The sequence below is a fragment of the Choloepus didactylus genome, chromosome 7, assembly GCF_015220235.1.
Source record: "Choloepus didactylus isolate mChoDid1 chromosome 7, mChoDid1.pri, whole genome shotgun sequence".
In the NCBI taxonomy this organism is placed as follows: Eukaryota; Metazoa; Chordata; class Mammalia; order Pilosa; family Megalonychidae; genus Choloepus; species Choloepus didactylus.
Window position 1 is genome coordinate 117,679,137 of NC_051313.1, and position 16,503 is coordinate 117,695,639.

The following is a 16,503-nucleotide window of genomic DNA, read 5'->3' on the forward strand; positions in this document are numbered from 1 at the left end:
CTGAGGTTCAGTCAGGAGGACCAAGACACCCATGTGGAGGGAGGCCTCTGGCCAGCTCTCCAGCTCTGCTGCCAGCTACCCTCTCCCCCCCCAACTCCTTGGCACTGCACTGTGCACCCTCCCTGGGACAAGGACAGTTGCGCGTCACAGCCCTAATTGAAGCAACTTCTACAGTCTGGGACGAGATGCTCTTGCAATCCTAAGAGGGCTGTATGGCTCCCTCCCTCTCTTCTTCCCCTCCCTGCCTCTAAACGCCAACCCTCCCCTGGGATTTCTGGCGCCCCTTGGGAAGGAGAGTCGAGGCTCCAGCTTCTCCCTGGCTGAGGGATTCTTCCCGAGGCTCACCCCAGTCTGCAGGCCAGGCCACCTGTTACATTTTGCAAATGGGTACTGGAGGGAGACCAGAGAGCTCCCTAACCTGTATCCCTAACCTGGTGGGGTTCTGTGGTGGTAGTTGGGCTCAGGGGAAATGCCTTAGGGTGTCTGTCCTGGGGCAAGTGGAATTACTTCACTGGGCCTCAGTTTCCCCCCTGGATCTAAGCTTGAACCAGGAGCAGTGGGGTGTACAATGAATGTGCCACATAGGGGCATCTGCCATGTGTGCGTGGATGTATGAGAAGCGGCTCTGCCGGGTGAGGGTTTTAGGGACACACAGAGATGGGGAGTAGCACGCCCCTTTGCTTGGCTGTACTTCTCAGGGTGTGTGTATGGAGGCTGTGTTCCCTGACCCCCGACTTCTGGAGTCAGGAGGGGTCCCTGTTACCTCGTCTGTGTTGGTGAGCTGGCACGAGCACAGACGGGCAAAGGGGGCTTCCGGGAGAGGGCCCAGGTGGAGCGCGGTGGGAGGGTCGCAGACCACTGTGGGTGTGTGGAGGGGCGACGGGAAGCTTCCGGAGCCCCGGCCTTTCTTAGGTGGGGGTGGGGATGGGCTCCCAGGGGCTCTCGCTTTAAAAGGCCGGCGGAAGCGCCACGCTCTCGGTTGGCACTTGCAGCGCAAAGTTGCCGAGCTAGGCTCGCGCCTCCTCGGGTGCTGCAGCGGCGGTGGGCGCCCGGGCCTAGCTGCTGCTGCCCCCTCGCGCCCTCGTGCTCCCCGGCGTTCCCGCCCCTCCCTCAGCCTCCCCTCTCCGCGTCTTCCTAGCTCTCCCCGTCTCTTGCTCCCTCTCTAGCTCGCTCTCCTGCGCGCTCTCTCGCTCGCTCTCATTTTTTTTCGTTCCTGCTGCTGCTGCCGCTGCTGCGGCGCCGCTGGGCGCCCTCACCTCAACCGGCTGCGCTCGCTCGTCGGCTCCCGCTCCGCTCCCTTCCCAGCCCAGAACCCTCGGCCGGACCCTGCTCCCCCGAGCCGCCTCGCCCGCTTCCTCCGGCTCGGACGCCCGGCTCCGCGGCGGCCGGAGCAGGACTTGCCGCCGTTCCCCAGCTCGCTTGCTCGCTCTCTAAAAAGCAGCAGGGAGCAGGTGCCGAATGCTGCGCGCTTGGTGGCGGCTCGGGCCGGGCGGCCGCCAGCTTATCCGCGCTGCGTCCCCGACTCGCGGCGGTTCCGCGCGCGGCTAGGTCCTCAGCGTCGGCGCGGCTCGCCACGGCCCCGGCTCTGGGCACCGCGAGAACCGAGCGTCCGGGCCACCGGCCGCCGCCTCCCTGCGCCCGCAGGGCTGGAGGGCGCACAGTGGACCCCTCGCCGCGGTTCAGACCTCGCCGGCGCGCGGTGAGTTGTGGCCCGCGGGCGGGTAGAGAGGACCGTGTGCCCTCCGGCCTTTGGGGCGCGGGCTGCGGCGGGGACACCGGGTGTCAGGGAGGTGGCTTCTGGAGAGCTCCCGCGCTCCAGGCTGCTCTGAAGAGGGCCGGTGGACTGGAGCCCTTGAGGCCCGGGGGCGCGGGACCAGAGCGAGAGGGTCTCTCCTCGGGGCTAGGGCCGACTTTCCGGATATCCCGGAGAGAGGGAATTGGGGAGCGGTATTTTTTTGCGGGCCTGTGGGATGGTGTCTCTGGGTTTATGGGGGTTATGTCAGATGGGGGGTTCGTGCCAGCTCTCAGGTGGGGGCGGAAGCATTAGCGCGCCCCCTCTGCGGAGAGGCAGGGCAGGCGGGGGCGCCGGGGCATTATTCGCTCTCTCTCGACCGGGGGGCAGCGCCAGCCTCGCGCGCCTCGGCTCCTTTCCCCGGAGCTTTGCCACCGGCCGGAGCCGAGCGTCCGCTTGCCGCGGTGGGTTGGGGCGGCGCCGCGGGGTCTGAGGTCTCCCCGCGGCTCCGGGACCTCAGGGTCATGTTCTCTCCGGACACTCGGAACCGACTCTCCCTGGGACTCTGATGATCCCGCGTCCCCGCGAGGCCGCCGGGAGGGCGGACGGGCCGTGTGTGTGTGTGTGTGTGTGTGTGTGTGTAGAGAGAGAGAGAGAGAGAGAGAGAGAGATGCATGTGTGTGTGTATGTGTATTGGGGGGTGGTCCCCACTCCGGGGTCGGGCTTCCCCGGCACCGGCGGGCTGGAGGCTCCCCCTCCCCGCGTAGAGGCGGGGCAGGGAGGTGGAGGCCGCGATTGCTGGAAGCGCCCCCGCACCGGGGCGGACTGAAGCTGTTTGTGCAGAGATCGGGCGGCACTGGCGGCGGCAGGGAGTCCTGAGGCCCGGACGTACGAGCGCCCCCTGCCCCCAGGCCACAAGTAACAACTCCCCCTACCCACCCCCACCCCACCCCGCTCTCAGACTTTCGGTCCTTTTTGGAGGAGGTGCCTAGCTTCTTTCGCCCCCCTCGTCACCATTCCTACCTCTGGCGCCGGAGAAAGCTGGCTTTGCGGGACACCGACCGAGCCGGGCTTGACTAGCTGGGTCACTGAAGCCACGTGTCCGTCGGAACGGGTTAGTCTGTCTGTCCCTCTATCAGCGTGGTCTGAGCTGATACAGGGCTGGGGGCGGTGTTTGAGGGGAAAGCAGGGGGATGCAATGTTTGTGTGGCCCCAGCATAGCCCTTACTGTCCCCCATTTCTGGGGTGGGAGTGGGGGCTCCAGCAGGCCGGGCAGGCAATGCTCTAACATTCTCCATGCTGGGCACCCTAGTCCCACAGCCTGCCACTCTGCAGGGCTCAGCTTCAGACCCCCACAGTGGCCAGCCCATGGTGGAAGCAAAGAATGAATAATGTTCTAACCCTTTCCCCCACCCCCATGGGTCCTCGGCTTGCTCCATCACATGGGGGTGAGGGGGGCTCGGGCTTGGGGGCTGCGAGCAGGACCGTCAGAAACCTCAGGACCTAGGTGGCTGGAGAGCTTCTAAGAAGAGGTGAGGACTTTGCAAGAGCCTTTCCTGACGTGGCAGGGAGAGTTCCCGCAGAGGAGCTGGCAACTCTTGGGTGTGGTCACCACGGGTTAGGGGGCTTGTCATTTTTCCTGGGCAGACCCTGGGAGCTAGTGAAGAGGGCCGGTGAAGAGGGCCTGGCTAGGGCGGAGGGTGGGAGCCATAGCCTGTTTCCCGGAAAGTTTCCCAGCCTTCCGCCAGAGTCTTATCCTTGGGGTGGGGCGGGGGCGGGGGGCCTTAGAGAACAGTGCCCCGAGCCTCTGATTAGGCCTGGGTGGAACCGCTGTTCCCCTCCCACCCCCCCAACTTTTGTCCTTTTAGCTATAAGCCTCCCCCTGTCTATCAACACCTTACACCTTTCTGGTACAAAAATATCTGAAAAGTTATCTCCCACTGAGGTCTTAGTCACTTCATGCCCCCCCCCCCTTCCCGGGGGCACTTGTATTTAAGTGAGACCCAGAGAGGAAGATGGCATTAGTGATGGTGAATTTTCAGGAGAGGCGACTGGAGCAGGGGACACGCAGCACAGTCACATAGAATAGGTCCTGAGCAGGTTGAGGGCAGGCGGGAGCACGTCAGGAGTTGAGCTGCTTTCTGGGCCTCAGTGGCCTCGCGTAGGCCGCTCCTCCCTCCCTCCCTCCCCCGTCCCTCCCCTCCCGACCTGCGTCTGGGGCTTCGTTCTGTTGGAGGCGTGACGTTTCCGGGAGGGAGCGCCTCGCACAGCGGCAGGCAGCCCAAGGTAGGTGAGCCGGTGAGGAGGCGAGAGTCTGAGTGAGCAGTTTGCTAACCGAAAGGGCCAAGGGGGCTGGACCCTGGCCTGGGAGGGCTCTGCAGCCCCCACCCCCTTCCTGCGGGGTCCCCAGAGCAGCCTGCTGGCTGCTCGACCCCATTCGTGCCCACCCTGCTGCAGGAGGCAGCTGGCTGGAAAAGACGGGACCAGGACCCACTGGCTTCTGAGCTTTATAATTACAGCTAATAGACGTGTCCTCTCCTCCTAGACAAGCCTGGAGCCGGCAGCCCCTAATTACCACCCACCCCAAGACATGTACCCACCCCTGTTGTCCTCCTCTGCGCAGCCTAGAACCCAACTTTCCAGTGGGCAGGCCCTGCTGGCAGCCTGGGCAGCTGGGCTCGCTGGCTGCTGGCTCGGAGGTTATCTCGCTTCTGCAGAGTGGCAGCTGCCTTTGCCGCCCGGAGAAGACATGGGGGAGGCTGGCATCTGGGCCCCGGCTCTGCTCACTGGGGCTGGCAGAAGAGCTGCCAACTGTCCAGGAGGCCGAGAGGCTTCCCTGGTGGGCAGCCAGGCCTGGAGCAGTGGACTCCAGTTTCCCCTGGCTCCCACCCAGCCTGGTTTTGGCTCCTGGAAGTAGTGGGGAGGGCTTGTTTTTGTGCATGTCAACTCTGCCCTAGTTTGCAGGGGACTATCAAAAATTAATTTAGAGATTTCGCTGCCTTTGGCCCTTGCAGAGTGCAGGCCGCCTTTTCTTGTGCTCTCGCGAGCTGTTTCTCTCCTCTCTCTCTGCTCTGTGCTCTGCCTCTCGGCCTCCCTCTGTCCTCTCTCCCACCCTCTCCCTGCTGCCTCCCAGCCAGCCTGAGGCTTGTAGCTCTGCTTTCCCAACCAGCTTCCTTCTCCCTGCCCGTCCCCAGGTCACAAGCCTTGGGGACTTCTGCCTCGGTTCCTCTGTGCCCTCTGCTTCTCTGTCCCTGCCTGAGCCTGCTACCAAAAGGGAGGTATAAACAGAACTTGCTTAGAAAGAGATGAAGTTTCCCAGCAAGTAGCCAGCCCACGGCTGTCCTAGCCCACAGGTCCAAGAGAGGCTGCTCCAGCCTGTCACTGCTTCTCTCGGCTCCTGGGAAAATGAGCACCACAAGGATAGTAAAAATCACCCTTTAAATTAAAGCTGATGATTCCTGTTGAAATGTTTTATTATTAACCTCACAGTTTAGCAATCTCGCGGCAGCAGTGAGGCATAAATGTATGTGTACACATGTATATTAAATAAATTGGGGAACACTGTGAATAATGACATTATCTGGCCCCCATTCAGTTAAGGTGGATATTATCTGCCGTCATTGGAAATGCCAGCCCGGAGGGACAGCCTGTGCCATTTCGGGACCGAGCCACACCGATGAACAGGCGATGGTGTCTGGTGGAGCCTCTGGGTTCTCCTGGAGAAGGCACAGACCACCCATCATCCCAGGAGAGCTCAGCCGGCCCGTCCCAGGCTGGGCCACATCGGGACCAGGCAGCCTGGGTCCCGCCCCACACTCAGCCCTCCCGGCCAACCCTCCCTCCTTGGTGTGACCAAAACCAGGCCCTGGACCTGTTTTCTTGTTGGCGTTGTGACTTCTCGTAAAAACACTGTCATTGCTGTAGGCTTGTTTTTAGGTTTAAATATAGAAATAAAAACTGGGGACCCTGCCTGGATTCTTAGGCCTTGGTGGGAGATTGCTTCTCAGCTGTCACTGCCCCTTCTCTGGACCTGACCTCAGCGTGGCCTAAGCCTGGAGCCTCATAGACAACCGTGGTTACGTTCGCAGCCACGCAAGATTTTATGGTTACGTTCACGGCCACGCAAGAGTGGACATTGATCAGGCTAGGCCAGTGAGTCCCAGCTTTCAAGGGTAGTGCTGGGTTTGGGGGAGCTCAGATTTAAGGCAGGGGAGACAGGAAGAAGGAGGAGAGAGGATGAAGCCGCATTAGTGACGATGCCCACAATAGCAACATCTGCAAAAGAGATACTGCCCACTTGGGTCTTGTGCCGGAAAACTAGGGATGGTGGTAGCAGGTGGGGATGGGGTCAGCTGGGAGAAGGGAGAGGGGTGGGAAGGAGAGGCCTGGGGCAGGCATAGAGCTTGGTGCTGGCCCCTGGCTCTGGGAGAGGAGGAAGGTCAGGGCTGGGCATTTCCTGGCACTGGAGGTGGATGAGATGCGCTTGCCTCCCCCCCACCCCCCCACCACACCCCAATTGGTGTGAGCTGCTGCTGTGGCCTCTGCAGGTGGCTGCTCCTCTGGGCCTCAGGTCTCTCAAGCTGTGCGTCTCTGCCTGTGTCTGTGCTCAAAGCCCTTCAAGGGCCCCCCATTTCTCTCGCAGTAAATTCCACCATCCACACTGTGGTCCACAAGGTCATGCTGATCTTGTACCCCCCGGTGTGGTGTGCTCTCTGACCTCATCTCTGGCCGCGCCCCCTCCCTCCGGCTCTCCGGTCATTCTGGCCTCTTGCTGTTCCTTGAACGATGAATGCTAAGCACATGCCCGCCTCAGGGCCTTTGCACTTGCTGTTCTCCCTGCCTGGGATATTCTTCTCCTAGATATCTCCATGGCTCATGTCTGCACTTTGTCTAATCTCCACTCAAATGAGGCCTCCACAGGGAAGCCTGCCCTGCCTAAAAAAGTCCCTTCAGGCCCTCCCTATCCTCTTACCCTGACTTATTTTTCTTCATAGCCCCTCAGCTCCCTCAAGGACCACGTGTCTGTGTGTTCATGTATTTATTGTCTCCCTTACGCACTCCCCTGGAATGTTGGCCCCACAGCGCAGGCATTTGTGTCTGTCTCATTCCCAGCAGTGTCCCCAGTGCCCAGAGCAGGACCTGGCACACAGTGGGTGGTCAGCACATGTTTGTTGAGTGACTGAATGTTCGTTCAGAAGGGGTTGAACTCCATGGTTGGCTGCACAGCAGGACTGTCTTAAGAATTCTGTACAAGCACAGTGGTGTCAAATAACAATACACAAGACTTCCGGAGGATTTGTGGGATTAGCTGCAGAGGAAGGAGATACTGGGGGATTGGAACAACCCAGAGAGGCTTCTTGGAGGAGGAGGAGCTGAGCTGCCTCTTGTACTGTGAGCTTCCCAGGAAGGAGCCTGGAGGGAATCACAGGGTGGGGAGAGACAGGGGCAATCGATTTAAAGTTTTCATTCACTGAATTTCCATTGTGATTAATCTAAGGAAATACTTCCTCCCTCCCTCTCTTCCTCCTTCCTTCTCTTCTTTTCCTTCCACACATACTTCTGTAGTGCCCACCACTTGCCCAGTATAGAACCAACCATCTCTGAATCAGGGCCTCATTTTGGTGGAACAGGGAGGGGATGGCCTGTGAAGTGGGGTCTGGATCCAGGCTGGTGAGTTAGAGCAGCTCAGTAGGAAGGAGAGGGGAGGGGAAGATGGGGGCGAGATCCCCACCATGCTCTCCACCTTGCTCCTAGAACGTGGCCCAAGTAGGGTGATGCCTGCAGGCATCTGTAGATGGAATGAGCCCCTGCCAGCCTGGGTGAGTTGAAGGTTCCAGGATGCACCTCATACTCCAATCCTTATTTTACCTGCCTGAAACTGTACCCCAAATTCCACCTCTAGAATCATCCCTGAGGGTTAAAGAGTTGTCTGCAGAAGGGTCCTATTCATACAGAAATAGGTTACCTGGGGGAGAAGAGCCTAGTAATCATTCTCTTCCCTCATTCACTTGCACATCACGTGCTCATTCAACAAATTGCTGATGGAGTGAGCTGGGTGCTGCGCTTGGCCAGGATACAGAGATATCAAGACCATCCCCTCATGTTGTTGTCCAGGTGGAGAGATGGTTGTGTTGCTAGGATTTGAGGGCACCAGTCATCCCCCTTTCCCCCTGGACCAGGAGTCATCCAGGTGGAGGTGAATCTGGGCTTTGTCACTGGTGCAGCTGTGATGGAGTGAAGCTTCTGGTGACCGGCTACCTGGGCTGGGCCTTGGCCATTGCAGGGAGACTGGGCCTCTCCAACAATCCCCACTTCTGTCTGCCCAGCCAGTGGGCATGGGAGGGAGGGTGCACAGGGGTGGGCCTACAGCCCAGCACCCCAGACCCACCCTGGCTCAGGTAAGTCCCGTCTGCTCCCTTGGGCATGGGGGTCCTGTAGGAAGGGTGGAAAGAGGCCTCAGTTTCTCCCTCACATTCCACTTTGGGGAGGGGAGCTGCTTTTTCCTCCCTTCTGTGGAGGTGGGAGATGGAGGCAATGAGGCAACTAAACAGCTCAGGGGAGTCACAACAGACTCTGCCCATCCATTCACAATTCCCCTGAGCAGTTTTGAGCACCTGGGATGGGTTGGGCCCAGCGGAGGCAAAGGTGAATAGGTGAATAACAAGGAAATAACTGTTGGAGGGGAATATGGAAAAGAGAGGGGCGGCTTCCGGGGAGGGGATGGGGGAGGCACGACTCAAGGAAGGCAGAGGGGGGCTGGAGGCAGCCCTGGGCGGGGGCTGTGTCCAGGCTGCTGCGGGGTCCCGGGCAGGCACCTCACTCTCTGGGCCTGGCTCTCCTTGCAGAGCCCTGAGGGGCTGGGAAAGTTCCCAAGCCTCTCCCCTGCAGGGACTAACCCACAGGGCCGAAAGCCAGCACGGTCCGCTCTCACCGCCACGACCCCTTGGGAGCCAAGTACTGGGTCCTCCCATCTGACTCTGCCCTCTATTTTGGTGTTTAGCTTTTGTCCTATTTCCTCAGTTTTGGGGGAGGAATGAAAAGAAGCTCAGTAAAAAGTAATTGTGGTTTCATAAATCATGGTGGCTCTCTTCAGATTTGGTTGTTGTTCTGTGGCTTGTGGCTCTTTCTGGCACAGACCCTGGTTGCCGAGGGGAGGAGTTTAAGTTCAAGACTTGAAGAGCAAGGAGACTCCTGTTTGTTCAGGCTCTGACTGGGTCAGAGAGGCAGGTTCGGGGAGTCTGTCCATGTCGGTCCTCAGATATTGCAGAGACCCCAGCTGGGCTGGGTGGGGATCCCCCACCTCCCACAGATGCAGGCCCCATCTCCGGGTTGACAGGAGTGGCTGGGCTGGGGGGAGAGGGGTAACCTGCCAACTTGCTGGACCCCTGTTCTCTGAAGAGAATGTTCTGGAAAACGGTGTTGGCCGATGAACTTTTGCTGTGTGAGATGATGGAGCCCCCTCCCCTCAACTCCTCATCCCTCCCTGCCTAGCTCTAGCTCTGTCCTCTCCTTGAGCCACAGATTCCAGCAGGGGCCAGAGGAGAGGAGAAAGGCAGAGACAGGAGTGGAGGGGATAGAGCAGTCAGAGGAGAGGGGGTAGGGAAGGGAAGGCTGGGTGGGCACACGGGCTGAAACTGCAGCAATCCTGGTGATTGCACCTGGCTCCCCCCCCAGCTCTCCCAGGTTTGAGCTTTCCGGGCTGTTGTGGAATTTGCCGTGTCCCCTCTACCCCAGCAACCCTTCCTGCCCCTGCAGATGGAGGCAGGCCGTGGGGGCAGGGGAGATCTGTGGCGCTTCCCCTTCCACCCCACCCCCAGCCCCTGCTCCCGGTGGCTCCTTTCACTCACTGGGTATTTTTACTTTTCCTTGTTCCCATTATACGATCAAAGGCAAGAGAGGAGCTAAAAGAGGCGGCGGTTTGCCAGCTCTTTAGAGAAGCTCTGAAAAGGCAGGCCCGGCAGCACTGAGGGGTGGTGGAGGACCCGCTGTGGCTGGGGCTGGGACTCAGTCTGGGTGGGCGACGGACAGGGGGAGGCCTTGTAGGGATTCTGAGCAGCTGGGGCAGGGCCGGGGTCCTTGGGGCTCTCTTCCAATCCTGCGGGTTTTGGCCTATCTCCTTGCTGAGGCCTCCTTCTCCATGTGGCGTCTGTTCTCATGCTCAGCTCAAACGTCCTGGGGCCTCAAGGAAAAGCCAGTGTTGAGTCCCCAGGATGGTTGTGGAAGTCTGAGCAGGGCCAGACTATCAGAAGCTGCTGCACCTTGGTCTCCCAGCCCGAATCTGCCCTGCCGTAGCTTTGGTGCACAGCCTGTCACAATGCCAAAAATGAAACCATTTGAAATTCATGGAAAGCAATCATGAACTCACAGGACACTAGAACTGGGCAGGGCCTGAGGGCTCCGCTGGTCCCACACAGTGGCATGGCTGGGGGCACGGTGGACAGGCTGCATGTCCCTGGGTTATCACCACTTCTGCGCTCTGAGCCTCAGCTTCCAAATCTGTGAGATGGGGATAGATGACAGGAGAAGGTGTAAGCAAAGCACTCAGAATTGTGCCCGGCACATGGTAATATGCTGTTGTTTGCTGCTGTTTCTCAGTGGACACGTGGGGGCATTTGGAGAAGGAAGTGCTCCAATGTGCATGTGTCCCACCCACCGGTCAGCATCCTTGAGCCCAGCCTGGACACAGGCTAGTAGGTGGCTCCCTCTCCATCACTGCAACAACTGAAAATGCCCCCAAGCATTTCCAAATGCCCCTGCAGGGACAGTATGGCCCTAGACTTGATTTTACTCCAACTCCAACACATCCATTTTACAGATTCTGAAACTGAGGACTAGGGAGGGGATAAGGCAGGGCTGTGACTCTGCTGGGCCCTGCCTGTGGCTTCCCTGTTTTTTTCCTACATTGCCTGGTACTGGCATCCACAACTGGAACCCCGCATCCCCTCATTCCCCTCAGCCATCCGGGAGAGAGAGCTGATAAACTCATTTACATGAAGGTGTGAGTTCCAAACCGGTGAACACCACCCATCCCCTTAAAGCTTTCCCCAAAGCACTGGCCCTGGCACTGTCCCCCTGAATCACTGGATTCTGATTTCAGAGGTGATCCAGTGACCTCCCCTGGCAAAAAACTTTCCTCGACAGCTCCCTTGGGGCCACCACAGGCTCCATAAATGTTCCTTATTGTCCTTGGTGAGTATGACTGGTGCCAGCTTCAAGTCCTAGACCCACTGTGACTTGCTGTGTGACTTTGGGAGAGTTATGTGATGTCTCTGAGCTACTGTTCACCTGCAGAATGGGGCTACCTGCAGAATTAGTAGCCATATTTTTGGCCTCTGAGGAGCTAAGGGGGAAGGGAGCATTTTGATGCGGTGGGTGAGATGTGAGGTATAGGTCCAGAAGATGCATGCCAGAGAAGCCCAGGAGCCCAGGCTGGACTCTGCGGTGCTGCACCCTCTCCTTCCCTCTCCTCCCCCAGGACTGGTGTCCAGGGACAGTCAGGGCCTCTGCGGGGTGGGAATTACATGTGGGGAGGAGGGGCTCTGAGACTACCGCTTGGCCTCCAGGGAGACCTCTTAATCCTAACACAAGTCCACTTTCCAACTGGCTGGGGAAACTGAGGCACAGAAGGGGCTAATGACTTGCTGGCCTTTATTTGATAGACCCATGGGAAGGGGGCTTTGGGGTCAGCCTCCCCAGCCAAGCCCTGACTCAACTTCCAGCCCTTCTTCCTGTGGCCTCCTAAATTGAGGGGAAAGAGACTGCTGGCTTGGAACAGGGAGGCTGGGGTGAGGGAAGGAGCCCTCAGGGGAAATTAGCCCAAATTAGCAGTGACAATGAGGAAGAGCTGGTGTTCTCTCCTCTACCATTGCAAATAAATATTTAATCACAATAACAATAATAATGATGATGATCATTATAATGTGCAGGAGCTCAAAGCCGTAACCTGAGCCCCAGTCTCAGAGAGAGGAAGTGGAGGGAGAGAGAAAAAGCAAGAGAGAAATTGAGACATAAAGAAAGTCAGAAAGAGGGAGAGGGAGGGAGGACCAGCAAGAGAGCAGGAGACTTTCTTCTTGATTAGAAGATGCTAGATCTACTCCCTCTGCCTGGGTTGGTTGGCAGCTGGGGTGGAAATGTGAAACTTCTACTCTGTGGGCTTTTCGAGTGAGCAGACCCCAGCCCGGGCTTATGTGGGGGCGCCACAGGCCCAGCTGATTTCTTATCAAGAGGGCCTGGTTTGCCTTCTCTGAATCCCCGAAGACGTGTCTGTGACCCAGGGCTGGGAGCTGTGAAACCTGGGTTCTAGTTGGAATTCTGCTGCTCGCTCTGTGTGTGGCTTGGGCAAAATGCTTTCTTGCTCTGGGCCTCAGTTTTTATCATCTCTGAAATGGGTTTGTAACACTGTGCCTCAGGGAAGGGCTCAGTGGAACTAGTTTCTTGCTACTCCTTTGTGGGGGTGGGCAGGGAGGAAGGCCCCTTTTTCTCCCCTGCCAGCTCAAGGCTGTTCCCTAGGAAGATTCCTGGGCTTCTGATGGAGTGGGTATAGACTGTAAGAAGTCTTCAAACATGACCTAATTTCTGCCTAAGCTCTCCCGTTTAAATCGGAGTTGAGCAGCGGCCGGGAGGAAGGCAAGTTCAGGAGATTTGTGGTCTTTGGCGATAACCTCCAGCATTTCCCTCTCTCAGGCTCCTGATGAGAGATCAGAATAGCTAATGTCCTCTTTGGGCTCCTGTTTGATATTCTCTTTTTCTCTCCTTCTCTCCCTTCTAAGGTTGGTAGGAGGAGAGGGTTGGAGCTGTTTTCTCCTTGATGCCAAGATACGCCAAGCAAGGAATACTCTTCTCTTGCCACAGTCCTCCACCGAGAACTGGCCTCCAGGACGTGAAGACGGAGACAAGAGCTTTGCTGCCACTCCAGCCACTCCCCACGGTCTGTGGGCGTAGACCGTGCAGGCAACTGAGCACTGCCCCAGAGACGAGCAGGAGGTGGGAGAGAGCATGGTTTCCCCTGTTGGCCATCCCCAGCCATCCTGCTGCTAGCGCCACCCTGGAGAGACACGTGGGGGCTGCTCTGCCCATGCTCGCCCCGGCCGTGCAGCCAGGGGCCTGCCAGGGCTAGGAGTGGGGCCTGCTGTTCATGGGTCTCTAGGGATTTCCATGATGCTCGGGAAGAGAGGCTGTGGCTGGTGGCGGGCCCAGCTGCCCCTTTGCCTGCTCCTCAGCCTCTACGGCCCCTGGGTGCCTTCCTCCCTGGGGAAACCCAAAGGCCACCCCCACATGAACTCCATCCGCATAGATGGGGATATCACGCTAGGAGGCCTGTTCCCCGTGCACGGCCGGGGCTCCGAGGGCAAGGCCTGCGGCGAGCTCAAGAAGGAGAAGGGCATCCACCGGCTGGAGGCCATGCTCTTTGCTCTGGACCGCATCAACAATGACCCGGACCTGCTGCCCAACATCACGCTGGGCGCCCGCATCCTGGACACCTGCTCCAGGGACACCCATGCCCTCGAGCAGTCGCTGACCTTTGTGCAGGCGCTCATCGAGAAGGACGGCACGGAGGTCCGTTGTGGCAGCGGTGGCCCGCCCATCATCACCAAACCTGAGCGCGTGGTGGGTGTCATCGGTGCTTCAGGGAGCTCGGTCTCCATTATGGTGGCCAACATCCTTCGCCTCTTCAAGGTTAGTGCCCAGCTGGTTGGCCCCAGGGGTGTTTCTTCCACCAGTGGCCCCAGCCCTCCCACCCCAGGGCTCTCGGCCTGACCAGCTCCTTCTTCCCCTTTCCTTCCTGACTCCAGGGCAGGGGGTGAGTTAGGGGCAGTCCTTCGGTTGCTGTTTGTTGTCCTGTGGTCAGAGCCTGGAGCACAGCAGAGCAAAGGTGTTGGGGAGGGACCCAGCTGAGTGGTGCTGGCCGTGGTGCTGAAGGAGCACCTGCTGCAGGGAGCTCTGCGACCACCTCCTTTCCTCTCCGGGGAATTCTGAACCAAGAAGGGAAAACGAAGTGCTGGAGAAGAACAGAGGGAGGAGATTAATAAACTGACAGATGAAAAGATAGAGAGATCAGTATATAGAAAGAAAGGTAGACAGGCAGGTAAAAAGGCAGACAGATAGATGGAATGGGAATGTGAACATTGGAGATTGCCAGGGAGAAGCAGCAAAACTTTTCTTTTGACATTATTTTCAAATAGTTGCAATTCCTAAGAAAGATGTGTTTTACTTCTGGGTAGTTGAGGAAAACACCACCCGAAGATTATAGTTAGAAAATGTGACCTGAGTTTTTGCATAGGGTGCAGGGCTACCGAACCTGCAGAGAATAGAGAGAAGGATGGGAAAATGGGCTGGAGGGAGGAGGTGGTCCCTGTTTCTGGTGCCCTTCACCCCCAACCAAGCTTCTCCCTCTTATTTCCTTCCCTTCCTTCTGCTCTTCTTCCTCAAACACCTTTCTCCCTTTTTTCCTGGAATCCCTCCCTGCCCCCTCCTTGCTGCCTCCCTTCCTCTCTTCCTGGGGCAAGAGCTGCTGATTTGCAATTCAATTGGAGCCAAGTGCTTCACTAAGCTGCTAAAACAACTGAAAGCTACTGGGTAGGGAGAAAAACATTACAAGCATTTTACCAATAATTATGTGCCCACTCCTCTCCCCAGCCTGCTCTTTGTGTGTGTGTGTGTATGCGTGTGTGTGTGTGTGTGTGTGTGTGTGTGTGTGTGTAGTGGGGGAGAGGGAGAATGGAGAATGGGGAGAGGGAAGAGGAAGTGATGCCCAGAGGAAGCCGTTAAGTCCCTCCCTTGCCCTGGTGTCCGATTGTTGGCCTGCAGAGTTAGGGAGTGGGACTAGGTGAGGCTGCAGGGTGGTAAGAACTGAGACTGGGACGCCTTCTCCTGAGCCCTTTCTGGAACTCATTAGCCCAACTCCTACCAAGCATCAGTACTTGGGGGCGACTGGGGGTTGGGGTAGAAGAGGGGGTGAATGAAGAGGAAGGTCTGTGTGTTGGCTGCAGGGATTGTGGGAAGGTGGAGTGGAAGGAGAGGAAGATGGGTGGGGGGCAGGAAGGGAAGGAGGCTAGAGTTGTCCTGTCACGCCTGGGTGGGGTGGAGCTTAGCGAGTGCTGGCCTTGGGCTTCCCATACTGCTGAGCGTTTGTGCCCCGTGGTCATGGTGGCCATGCGTGGCCCCAGTGTCCACTGGCTCATGTCCATCTGGTCCTCACATATGGGGCTTCTTCCTGGAGCAGTGGGTTTTTTCTTGATAATTGGGCTGAAAACACTATTTTAATTTTAAAACAAATGGATGCATTATGAATGATGCCGAATGTTTGCATAGTTTTAAGATGAAGCAGGAGACTTGAAGGAAATTTTGCCCTTTCTGTACAGTTTGAACAAGCCCCAGGGGACTGTGCTGACTTCTGGTCAACTTCCAGGGTTCCTTGTATGATGTTTTAAGAAGGGTGCCCTAGTCCATTCTCCCACCCTTGTGCAGTGAGGAGTGGAGAGCCAGAGGGGAGGAGGAGCTGGGAGAACCTGGAGCCAGCTGAGTCATCGCGTGAGCCTGCCTGGCCCAGGCTTGGGAGGTGAGGCGGCCTGGGTCAGCCAGCAGAGGGGACGAGCTCAGGACTCCTTGTCGGCCTGTCACGGAAGGGCACAGGACCCCAGGACACTAGAAGGCCAGACCACAGGGGGGCTGCTGCATCTCTTTACCTGAGCATCTTATTAAAAACCTTTTGTGACTCTGGGTGTTTTAAAAAGAGGGTGAAACAGCCTGGCCTGGTCCTTGGGGCTTTGATGTCAGTGAGGGTCCCTGCACACCCCCCTTCCCCAGTCTCATGGAGCCCACTTCATAGGGAGGAGGAGAGGCTCAGAGGCACTGAGAAGGGCCTGCATTTGGCACACGGCAAAGTGCAAAGAATGCTCACTGACAGTGTTAGGCCTTAAAGCCTGTTCTTGGAAACATGGGTATTTTGGGGGGAGATGCACCAGGTGCTCCAGACAGGGGACTGTGATTTCTATGAGGATTGGGAAGGTCGGGGGTGGGGTGGGGGTGTCAGGAAGGTTGGGGCTTTTGGGGCTGAGGTGCCTTATCAGCCTGGGGGCTCTCAGGTGTGCCTTATCCTCTGCCCATCTGCCCCGTGGCCTCAGTCTTTTCAGACCGCAGAGAGGTGGAGTTGGATTGGGGCAGGGGGTCAGAAGTCTCCCGGGCTGCAGAGAGTGAGAGGAGAGAAGTGTGGGAGCTATGGAGAAGGGATGGGACAGAAGTGGGCAGGCTGGGAAAGCAAAGAGAGGGTGGGAGGTAGGGGTTGAGGAGAGAGCCAGAGTGAGACAGACGACTGTGGTCTGCCTTCCCTGGGTCCCTTTTAGCAACTAATGTTCCAGGCTGGCGACAAGAGGGCTCCTCAATAATTAAACTGATAGCAATGAGAGGCTGTGTGAGAAACTTAAAAGCCATTTACACAGGCAAAAGGATTGAACTTTGGGGAGGGAGGTCAGGAGAGGGAGCCTCGGGAAGGAGAGTGTGAAGGAGAGCATCTGGGGGTGGGATGGGAAGGAGGCCTGGCCCACAGGCCTGAGGGGGCCGCAGTGGCAGGTGTCTATTTCAAAGGGCACCATGCGGCCCCAACCCCTCTCCTTACTCCCTGATGAGGCGATTAATGGAGACTGCTGGGAACTTGGCACCAGAGTCTGTGATTATAGCTTTCCTTCCTCCAAGAGGTGGATTTCTGGTGCACAGCTCAGAGAGGAGCTCTGGGTTTGGGGGCACCCAGGAGTGATTCCCTGCCTGGAGAATGT

The 16,503-nt window shown here is 57.8% G+C and overlaps 1 protein-coding gene across 5 annotated transcripts in view; it reads left to right on the plus strand.

The window, feature by feature from the left end:
- Nucleotides 1-1,454: 1,454 nt before the first annotated feature.
- Nucleotides 1,455-16,503, plus strand: part of GRM4 (glutamate metabotropic receptor 4) — a 115,775-nt gene continuing 100,726 nt past the window's right edge. For 4 of the 5 annotated variants that reach the window (XM_037844501.1, XM_037844503.1, XM_037844505.1 and 1 more), the window contains exons 1-2: nucleotides 2,716-2,846; nucleotides 12,502-13,408. In XM_037844501.1, coding sequence (XP_037700429.1) covers nucleotides 12,887-13,408 — 522 coding nt within the window. In that variant the 5' untranslated portion in view covers nucleotides 2,716-2,846; nucleotides 12,502-12,886. Of the gene's footprint in view, nucleotides 1,700-2,715; nucleotides 2,847-12,501; nucleotides 13,409-16,503 lie in introns of those variants that run through there. The other variant, XM_037844502.1, reaches the window with a different exon arrangement.